The sequence below is a fragment of the Pelodiscus sinensis genome, chromosome 32, assembly GCF_052426305.1.
Source record: "Pelodiscus sinensis isolate ZL-2025 chromosome 32, ASM5242630v1, whole genome shotgun sequence".
Lineage (NCBI taxonomy): Eukaryota > Metazoa > Chordata > Testudines > Trionychidae > Pelodiscus > Pelodiscus sinensis.
Genome location: NC_143083.1, coordinates 16,240,313 through 16,251,279, shown reverse-complemented (window position 1 = coordinate 16,251,279; position 10,967 = coordinate 16,240,313). Strand labels below are relative to the sequence as shown.

Sequence of the window (10,967 nt, the reverse complement as noted above, 5' to 3'; positions counted from 1 at the left end):
TGCCAAGGGGCCTCGCCGCAGGGGCTGCTGGGAGTCGTAGTGCATCCAGGCTCAATTGCAAAGGCTGCTGGGAGCTGTAGTGGTTGCAGACAGCTGCACAGGCTGTTGGGAGGTGTAGTATGTCCAGGCTCTATTGCAAAGGCTGCTGGGAGCTGTAGTGGTTGCAGACAGCTGCACAGGCTGTTGGGAGGTGTAGTATTTCCAGGCTCAATTGCAAAGGCTGCTAGGGGCTGTAGTCCTCTGACTCCCTTTTCTACACAATGTTCATACAGTTATTGTCCCCTCACCCCCACAGCTCAGCTAGTGAAGCTACCTTCACAGTTTCACAGCCAACAGCACAAGAGAGAGTGATGTGGCCAGTAGCATCTCCTCCGTCCCCATTTGGCTGCCCTAACAGGGGGAGGGGGTTAACCAGAGATGGTCTGCCAGAGCAAGATTGTTAAACTTATGATATTCAGGAGTGTGGTGCAGCATCTCAGTCACATGCCCAAAGCACCATCCTGCTGCCACTAGGTAGGGTAGCCACTCACACTTTCTAGAACCTCCAGAAACATCCCAGTCTGACCCCATCCCCTCTGGGTATGTGTGGGAGTCATGCTGGACAGGAAGGGTGCTCTTTTGAGGACAGTTCTGCTGATTCCTCACTCAGATGGCATATGTGAGGTCCCAGCTGACCTAGGCATGTGCTTCAGTATGGAGCTTCCTCATCTGACAGTGGATAAAACCACAGCCAGTTTTGGCTGAGTACCAGATGGGCTACAAATGGCAGAACAGTCCCATTTGAAACTGGGCAAATGGCCTGTCTATCAATATACTTCATCTCTTGTTCTTAGAGACCAGCTCCAGGGCCACAGGTGAGCCATTAGTCCACATGGATATTTCCTGGATATTTACTCTGAGGACCAATTAGTGGAAGCCTGTTTTTAGTAACAGGGCATCAATCCACCACCGTAGTACCCAACAAATATGCATATCACACAAGCTGCAAACAGCCATCAGGTGACAGGGATGTCCGCTTACAAGCTGGGCCAGTGTCCCAAGGCGGAAGGGCTCTGTCTCCCAATTCCCCTTACTCATCCCATCTCCTATTTAGGCATTTGTGCATATGAGAATTTATGGAAGTTATATACAGCGAAATCTGTGAAAGAAAACACTGTTAGTAAACTGCCATCTGCCTAAAGAGTATTCCTAAAACAGACTAAGGATCATTTTGCTCCCCTCCTTTGAACTACTGACCAAAAAAATTGGGTATTAACTAGAAAACCCTGAGACAGACCAGTTTTATTCAGACAGCTGATTTTTATCAGTCCCTTGAGTAATCAAGAGATATTTTGCCTCAATTTCCTCCTGGCATCCAAGCCACTAATATAACCTGATTAACAAAACAAAACAGATCACTAGTTATTAATTCTTAGCCAAGATGGAAGACAATGGTAATTTGTCTACCTCAAAAACTCAAGACTTGTCCCCTTTAATGAATGTTGTTCACACCATCTGTGAGAAGTCCCCATTTTAAAGAGGAGGGAGTCTAAGATAGTGGTAGATAACATAATAATCTGGAAAAACTTAAAAAACAACAAATAGTCTAGTAGCTAAGTAACAAAACATGTAGCTGGTATCATGAACTTTCATGGGCAAAACCCACTTCTTCAGATGACAGGAGTATTAGAAGTCCAGATCCAAGAATAAATAAGGGAAGGCAAGAGAGGGGGAGAAGGAAAAAGAAGGGGAAGAAAAAAGAGAGAGTGAGTAGATAGTTCAAATAGTTACAAGAGGCAGATAAGAACAATTAACCAACCAACCTAACAATGGAGGTGCTAAGTCATTAGCGGAATTGGCCATGCAACACACCTCCATCATAATCATCCAGGAATCCACCCCTGCAATCAGCCCCAGTGCCAACTCTGCCCATACATCTACACCAGCACTTTCGTCACGGGACCCAACCACATCAGCCATCAAATCAGAGGCTCATTTAACTACTCATCCACTAACGTGATCTATGCCAGCAATGCCCCTCTGCAATGTATATTGACCAAACTGGACAGTCTCTACGCTACGGAAAAGAATTAATGGACACATATCAGATAGCCAAAAAGGCAATACACAAAAACCTGTTGGAGAACACTTTAATCTGCCTGGACACTCATTAATGTATCTCCAAGTCACCATTTTGTTTCAGGCCAATTCAACAAGCCAAATACACAGAGTAGGGTTAGAACTTAACTTCATTCACAAGTTTAATTCTTGGCTAGCACACTATCTTCCATATCCTAATGACTTAACCAACCAACCTAACAATTCAGGTGCTAATTGTTCTTATCAGCCTCTTGTAATTATTTGAACTATTTACTTACTGAAACAAAATACAGGACTATGTAGCACTTTAAAGACTAACAAGATGCTTTATTAGATGATGAGCTTAATTTGCTGCAAGGCAGATTTAGGTGAGATCTCAGGAAAAGGTTTCTAACTCTCAGGGTGGTTAAGCTCTGGACCAGGATGGCTGTGGAGTCCCTGTCATGGGAGGTTTTTAAGAGCAAGTTGGACAAACATTTGTCAGGAATGATCTACATGTACTCTGTCCAGCCTCGACACAGAGGGATGGAGGTTCTGACTTGTCATGGTCCCTTCCAACCCCATAGTTCAGTGATTCTTACCCAAACCCACAAGGGGGCACCAAAGGCCATTGAGCCTCTATTTTCATTCTTCCACATGCCTAGAAATAGGATCAAAATGCAGGACTATGTAGCACTTTAAAGACTAACAAGATGGTTTATTAGATGATGAGCTTTCGTGGGCCAGACCCACTTCCTCAGATGTATGGATTCCACAGAGGTTCCTCTCCTGCCCTGGCAACCCACGCAACCTGTTTGACTCCTAGCCAAAAGCCAGAGCTGAGCAGCACCTGAAGGGATGTGGGGTGGGAATGGCATTGCCGCCATGTTAGTGGCCTTACTACCCCCTTGGAATTTCAGGTTCTGGTTCCTCAAAGTTAAACTTGCGGGGCCCTCAGGCGTCATCCGGTTTGCACACAAAGCTGTCAAACCACCCCAGATTTCCCGGTATACTCCCTAGGCCTTGATGACCCTTTCCAGAGCTCCAAGTTTGTCTGAGAATCCAGAAACGGGTGATTTTAGGTGGGTTGGCTGGGAACATTGTATTAGCTCAGGACCAGATCCAAAAGCTTTCCCAGCTCAGTGTTAGAAATAGGATAATCCCTGGCCCTTCTATAGCCTTGGGCACTGGGGGGATTTGTCCCTTGAGAGGCTGTCTCATCTAATAGTTAGTCAGGAGTCCTGAGTTCCAGTCCCAGCCCTGCCACTCAGTCTATCTGTAACTTTAAACTCGCACACCTCTCTCTGCTTCACTTTCTCTGTAAAATGGAGTTTGATACATCCCTGCTGCCCAGGGAGTATGTGAGGCTTAACTAATGCCTCAGATGAAAGACATTAGGGAAAGGTGGGGTATCTCCTTCAAGTTCTGCATCTTGACAGTGTCACTGCAAGAGCGAGAGCTGTAGCACCTCTAGATGCCAAAGGAGATCACAGCCCCATTCCACTGAGCAATGGGGTAGTTGCTGCCAAAAGCAGCTTGCAGCCTAAATAGAGAAGACAAATAAGGGTGGGAGAAAGGAAGCTGTATGATCCCCCATTTTACCAATGGGAAACTGAGGCCCAAATTGAATCAGGAGGGTGTTTCCCAAAGGGCTCAGTATTGGCCTAAACTGATGATGCTAAGTGTTTCAGAAGAGAGCCTCTGGAGGATGTAATTTTCAGATGGGTTCAGCTCTCATTTAGGCACCAAAATAAGTGACCAAATTTTCAAAAGCAAGTTGAGCATCAGACTCTTTGAAAAACCTGCCCATAGACATCATGGGGGGAGCCTAAAAGAGCTACTGGGGGGGGTCTGAAAACCCAGCCCCTCCATGAAAATATGCCCAGAAACTCTTTGGAAAGATTCCCCTCCCTCTTCCAATGACTTGCCGAAGGTATCACAGGAATTCACTTCCCTAGTACATCAGATCTGTCCAGTGGGATGTGCTGCTCAGCTGATGGGAGGAAAATGGAAGGAGGCGTTGCCAACAGGTGACTTTCTTGTCAAAAGGTTTATTGCAGAAGAAGTGGATTTACAAACCCTGCACCTCTTTTGCTAGAGGCGGCTCAGCCCAGCTGGAGTCTCTTGAGAGCCGCGGTGTGTCAAGTCACATGCAAAGAGGAGCCCTTACTTTTCACACTACAGCAATGTTCACCAAGAGCTTGTCCTTCTTTGGCAGTGGAGATGCTCTCAGCCTGTTTGGTTGAACAAGGGTAGCTGGTTCCTCTTTCATTTGCAACAGGGAATGGAAAGTAAGAAAGAGAGTTCTCCCCCAAAGAAACGCGCACCCCCCCCCCCCTGCATCACATTGCTTCTTGTAGTAGCTACAAGAAGGCACAGTTCCACCTTGCTTTGCTGGAGTGATGCAGAGCAGAGCTCTCTGCCCACCCAACAGCTTTGCTTTCCTACCCCAGAACCCTTTCCCCCACATCAGTATCACCAGCACCACCTTGCTCAGCTGCAAACAAAGGGGGAGTGCACTCCTGTGGTGCCCCTCAGTATGTCTGCTTGGCACAGCAGACCCCTGCTGCAGCCAGCCAGCATCTCTGAAGCACAGCCAACATCTCCACCCACAAGGCTACTGCACTGAAGCAAACCCAGCGATACCCCTGGCACATCCATCACGCACTGCCAAAGCTCCCTGAAACCCAGCCACCAACTGCCCCTTTCCAGCATCGCCCCCTGCTTTGGATAACCATGCAGCCCTGCCCACCCATTCAGCACTGCAATGCATCTATTACAGCCACCCCACCTGTCCAGCATGGTGGTATTCCTGCTGCAGACCCCCCCACAAGGGCTCTGCTGTTCCCATGCAGAGTGATTCCACATGCCCACCCTTTGCTGCTACACTGCTTAGTCTTGCCACCCTCTGCTAGCACCATCCCATCATGCTGTGTCCACGTGGCACCACCTGTCCCATGCCATTCCCAGCAAGGCCCTGGCTTAACCATCAAGGCTAGAGGCCTAAGTGACAGGCAAATGGTCAGAGACAGCACAGGAGTAGAAAGCACCAGTAGGCAGTGTTCCCTGTAAGCTGAATACCCAGGAGAGATTCGGGTGCTGCCAAGCTGATTAGCAGAGTGCCCAAAGCCAGGAGTCTGTGTTCTATCGGCGGTGCACTTGCCTTGGTGCACAGAACAAAATTTATTCCACACGTGGGTGGAAAAAATGAGAGGGAACACTAGCAATAGGCCACTTTCAGTGGGCTATTCAAGACACCCAGGCAGCAGTGAAGCTAATGCAGTCTCCAGCTTCCTCACTGTTATAAGGGAAGAGGGTTATATGGCTCAAGGGTTGTATGTTAGAACCCAACCACCCTGACTCCTACTATCCCAAGCAGTGACCTAGAGCCTCCTTTTCCACTTGGTAGCTTGGGGACTGGCCTATTGGGAGATCAAATACATTACCTGGGGAAATCATCTTCTTACAGGCAAATTCCTATTGAGAGGGGAGTAAAGACCTCAAGGATTGGGTCCAGCATAGCTCTCTATTTCTTGGGAATCCTTGCCCTACACAAGGGATCACAAGATCTGGGCCACACACTCTCTCGCTCTCGCTCTCCAGGATGCGATGGTGCTACAGACTCAGCTCTCAGTTATCGCACCACGTCTTGTAAGTGGCATGTTGCAAAACCTTGTTTGCAAAAGGTTCCTGGAAAGAGGCAGCATTGCATTCACTGTCATTTCCATACCAGGTTGGAGAGGAAGGGGAAATGGAGCCGCGTCCCTAAGGGCCCGATCCAAAGCCCACTGAACTCCAGGGGGAAAGGGCCCTGCCCATCCCTCGAGCTCCTCCACTGTGCTCAGAGCTAGTTCTCCCCTCAGGTCTAGCTGAGCAGTGCAGGCTGGCAGGTGTGCTGGATGAATGCCCGACCTCTCTAAATGCACATGCCCCAGGCAGGACTTTTACAGTGACAGACGCACCATCCCCCACTCCTACCCTGGTTCTGTGCCAGGGCTGTTACTGCTGCCAGCCAGCTTTGCACACAAATGCAGCAGGCTTGGGATTCATGGTGGGCTGCCCAGGCAGCCTACAATGTTGCCAGGCCCCTAACTGCAGAGACACCGTATGCCGTGGGACGGAGACACAGCAGGCCTGTAAGTCACTGTTGCCAGGGCTGTGACGCATGCACCAGATGCCTGGCACAGCACCAGGCCCACTGGAATGGAGTCAGGCCAGTAGCTTCAGCTATGCCCCTGCCAGGGGTGGTTGACCCTCCTAGATTTACTGGCTGCCTGCCATGAATCTAGGGCTGCACCTAGGTGGCTGCTACGTTCCATTCAGCTGCCCTGCCTGGTGCCTGGTGCCTGGGCTCTGGCTGTGGGGTTCCATCAGCCAGGAATCGCTGCACAGCTTGTCTCCCCAGCAGCAGAGTGCCCACGGTCCATCAGCTAAGCTGCATCACAGGGAGGGGGAGTCACTGCTCGCCAGTCTGTGACCAAGCAAGCTGCACTTTGCTCCTGCGCTTTATGCATCCGCACCTCCAGCATGTCCGCCCCAGAGCTGTGGGCACAACATGCACCCAGAAGCAGCGTCCTACCAACTGCTGCATGCACACCCCTGACACACTGAAAGAATGGCCCAGCCGGCACCTGACACACCAGAGCACACGCATGGGACGAGGAGTGACTTTGCCACAGTTGCACTCAGCAGCTGGGTCAGGCTAGCACTGTGCTGAACCCACGTCTGGGGGTGTCAGACTCCCCCCAGCACCAGCTCTAACCACAAATAGTTCTCCACAGGCATCTCTTAAACCCCCACATCTTCTCAAAGCAAGTTCCCCAGATGGGTGGCCAATGGCCATCAGTGTTCCCTGTAAACTGTGCGTTTGTGCTGCTGCTCAGGAGAGATTCAAATGCTGTCCAGCTGATTAGCAGACCTCGCACAGCTAGCATGGTGTTTCTCCAGATGGTGCACATCACACATGCCTCAGTGCACATAAAATTTATTCCACACATGGATGGGAAAGGTTAGTGGGAACAGTGGTGGCTCTTCCTAGTGGTTAGAGCAGCTGGAGTCAGTGGCCAGAACTAAGGGTCACAGAAGGAGTCAGATCTCGGGATTGGAACCAGAGTCAGAGCCAGAGCCAGAGCCAGAGCTAAGCCATCTGGAGTGAGTGAGAGAGGGAGGTTGGGCAGAAGCAGGGACAAGACATTACTGTGGTCATGGTAAATGTTTTGAGCAGCCAGCATAATTTCTGCTACTAGCTTCTTCAGGTAGGGCAGTCTGAGGCGGACTAACGCCGCCCAGCTGTTCCCATAAGCCTATGAGAAGCCCGAGCAGGTGCAGCTGCTGGGCCTTATTCCTGACAGCCAGTCCCAAGCTGTGATAGCAAGTCCCCAGGAGCAGGCCCCCTCAGTTACTGGGAAGGTTGCTCATCATGCTGGAGTTGCTGGAGAGAGGCTCCCGAGGCCGGGCCCGGGCGTTGAGGGCCACGGAGCTGCGGAAGCTCTCTCGGATTCGCAGGGAGCTCTCGGTAGAGGATCCCGAGTTGATGTCGGCAATGATCAAACAGTCCCCAGGTCCCCGGATCCCGAGACGGATGCAGCAACAGCAGAGGAAGCAGACCACGGCCCGGCGCACCTCCGGGCTGCGGAAGGAGTAGATGATCGGGTTGATGGCTGAGTTGAGCACGGCCAGTGCCAGGGCCCAGTTCATGCCCTGCAGGTGCTTGCAGGCCGGGGACTCGCAGAAGACATCTAGGAGCAGCAAGGCAAAGAGCGGACTCCAGCAGATGATGAAGGCTCCCAGAATCATCAGGACAGTCTTGAGCAGCCGCAGGGATCTCTTGCGGCTGTGTCGGGTGATGGCCTGCTGGGAGCTGGCCCGTACCAGGTGGTAGATGGAGGCATAGAGACCGATGATGCCCAGCAGGATCATACTGAACATGACCACACAGAAGAGGATGTATTTCTTCGAGTAGAGGGGCAGCAGTGTGGAGCAGCTGGGGAAGTCACACAGGCAGTTCCAGCCCAGCAGGGGCAGCATCCCAATGAGGATAGCCAGGGCCCAGCAGGAGACGATGAGGCTGCGCAGGCGTAAGGTCTTGCTGGCCTCGTTCTCGGCGATAGGCCTCACCATGGTGCTGTAGCGCTCCACTGCCGTCACCAGCAGGCTGAAGGTGGAGGCGGCCAGGGCGATGAAGAGTACGCCCTCCCGCAGGAACCACAGCTCGGGCGTCAGGTGGAAGGTCCTGCTGCCCGACAGGCAGAGGTTGCAGACATAGGCCACGCCGGCCAGCAGGTCGCTCACCGTGATGCTGGCGATGCAGGAGTAGACCCACCGCCGTGCCCGCAGGCTCCTCACAATGGCCAGCAGCACCAGGAGGTTCTCCACCACAATGAGGCAGCTGATGGTGATGAAGACCACCTTGAGAAGGCCCATCCCATCCTGCTGGGGCCGCCGGCTGCTTAGCTTCCCGGTATAGTTGTAGTGCTGTAGGATGAGGTTGGTGTTCCGCCCAGCAGCCAACTGCAGACAGGAATCCACACTGTACAACAGGCTAACACTGGCCTTCGGGCTCTCAGTCAGGAAGGGAGGGAGAGAGGGAGCGAACCAGTGGCTCAGCCCTGGAGCAAACATCCTTTGAGGAGCCAGCAAGTGCCGAGGAAGAGCAGAGCCTGGAGCTAGGGAAGGCCTGTAGACAGGACAGGAGGCAGCCCCAGGCACAGTGATCGGGACCAGCTTTCCTCCCGGCAGCCCGTGATTCTGCAAGAGAGCGGAGAGGAGCAAACGTGAGTGGTTTTGAAATGCTCACAGTTGTATGGGCATGATAGTGAAGGCTTCCTGTTGTTCAAGAGGTTTTCCTGTGTGAGTGAGAGCATCGCCACTGCCCAGTTCAGCTGAAATCATTTCTCAGCAGTGAGGGCTGGGTTCCCCTCACCCTGTTCATGGGGAAATGGGAACACTCAGCTGGAACAGGAGTGTAGCAATGGCCTGGCCTTTCTTCTCCCACAGCTGACTTGGTGGGGACTAGCACTAACCTGACTGGATGGTGTAAGCTCTAGGCTGAGTGAAAGCTCCTTAGCCATGGGGATGGGGGACAGGAGGAGAGAAAAGGGGGCAGCTGTCCCAGGGCCCAGTAATTTAAAAAGGTCTGGGGCTCCCAGCTGCGCCCCCACTCCCTCTCCAGCAGCTGGAGCTCTGGGCCCCTAAAACATCCCCACTGGAGCCCTCAGTAGCCCACACCTTGCAGCCCCAGTGGTGCTGACGGGATGGCTGGGCAGGCTTGTCCCAGTCCCACCCTTCCATCTGAGACCCTGCCGCTTTGGAGGGCCAGGAGCCGGCTCCCCCCAGGGCCCAATGAAGACTCTCTATGGTCCTGATGGGGGGACACTACCATTCCTGAGCCAACACAAAGACCTCTGCCTTGGATCCAAGCTTTCTGTGCCATTGCCTGGCCTTGCTGGCATGGCCCGCTCATTCCCTGATCATAGATCACGAGAACTGGCAGGGGCCTCGAGAGTCGGCGAGTCCAGCCCCCCGCCCTCACAGCAGGACCCAGCACCGTCTAGACCATCCCTGAGAGGCGTCTGTCCAGCCTGCTTTTCAATATCTCAGAGATGGGGATTCCACAACCTCCTAGGCAACTTATTCCAGTGTTTCACCCCCCTGACAGTTAGAAATCTCCTGTGCCCTTGACCACCAGTGCCCAGACCCTCTCCTGGCACCCTTCAGGTCCAGTCTCTGGTCTCAGCTACATTAGCTCACTTCTGGGGTGCTTGGCCCAACCTGCTTCTTTGCACATGGACAAGTGCATGCACACTGCCCTTCCCAGGCACGCTAGCCCTGGGCACCTGCTCTGGCTGGACCCAAAGTCTGTGGGAAAACCAAGCTACTAGTACTTCACTTTGGCATTGTCCCTTCCAGCTGAGGATCTCACGCATCTCAAAACGGTAACTCAAGTAACATCAGTCCCTTTGACAGACGGGGAAACTGAGGAACAGGCGGGGCTGTGGCTCGCCCAAGGTCACACAAGGAGCTATGCCAGGAATAAATCTCAGCAACCCTGGCCATGTGGCAATGCTGATGTTAATAACTGACCTGCTGTCCCTACCCAGGAAGGTCTGTATTGGGAGCAACCCTCCACCTCACACCACCCACTGTGCCCCTTACACTCTGGCTGGACTCACCTGAAGCTCTGTGGCCCGGTGCGTGAAGGTGGGAGGCTGTACCCTATGCTACTTCTCAGCATGAGGTCCTGGCAGAGGTAGCAGTTAGGGCTGCTTGTGCGGGGCGAGTGACACTTGTACCTAGCAGCACTTATCAAAAAAAGGGGAAGTTGCAACACGCTGAGAATTAACCACAGTTTAGCAGGATGGACCCACCCAACGCAGCTGAGAGGTGGGTGGAGAAAGCTCAAAACAATTGAGGGCACCTTCAAGTTCACGGCAGAAGCAGCCTCTCTGCTAGCAGGCTTGATGCTAGTGATTCTGGAGCTCTTCATGACATGCGGGGCTCGCAGAGTTAGCTGGTCCCCCCACAAAGAACAACAGAGTCCCTGCTTGGCCAGCAAGGGCCACTCACTGCAAGGAATGGAGCAAGGAGAAGAGGCTGTTGGCAGAGATTCACTCCCAGCAGAAGACATCACGGTGTGCAAGGGGAACATGCAGTTCTCCCTGCTGCAGGGTCAAAGTTCCATGTCCAGCGCCCTGCCTGGTTCTCTGCACCCCCTTCCTGCTGCTCGTGGGCACCCACATGGCCCTTCTGCCAACCCACAGCCCTCCCACTCCACACAATGCACCAACCCTGCTCCCCCGATCTGTAGTGACTCCCTATGGGAGTCAGGAGGGGGTCAAGCATGGGGCAGGGCAGCTAGTGAAATCACCTTACTTGGATTTGGAGGGGGACATGGAGAGGGGCAGCTGCGG

At 52.7% G+C, this 10,967-nt stretch overlaps 1 protein-coding gene across 1 annotated transcript; it reads right to left on the bottom strand.

Annotated features, from left to right (window-relative positions):
• Positions 1–104: 104 nt before the first annotated feature.
• Positions 105–10,376, bottom strand: S1PR4 (sphingosine-1-phosphate receptor 4). Its single transcript, XM_025182177.3, has 2 exons — positions 10,230–10,376; positions 105–8,805 (listed from the first exon to the last, which is right to left on the bottom strand). The coding sequence occupies exon 2, from the start codon at positions 8,677–8,679 to the stop codon at positions 7,453–7,455; it is 1,227 nt and encodes a 408-aa protein (XP_025037962.1). The 5' UTR covers positions 8,680–8,805; positions 10,230–10,376; the 3' UTR covers positions 105–7,452.
• Between the last annotated feature and the right edge of the window lie 591 nt (positions 10,377–10,967).

Excerpts from the sequence above, each read along its gene's own strand:
- S1PR4 (XM_025182177.3), bottom strand. The coding sequence starts at position 8,679 with ATGTTTGCTCCAGGGCTGAGCCACTGGTTCGCTCCCTCTCTCCCTCCC.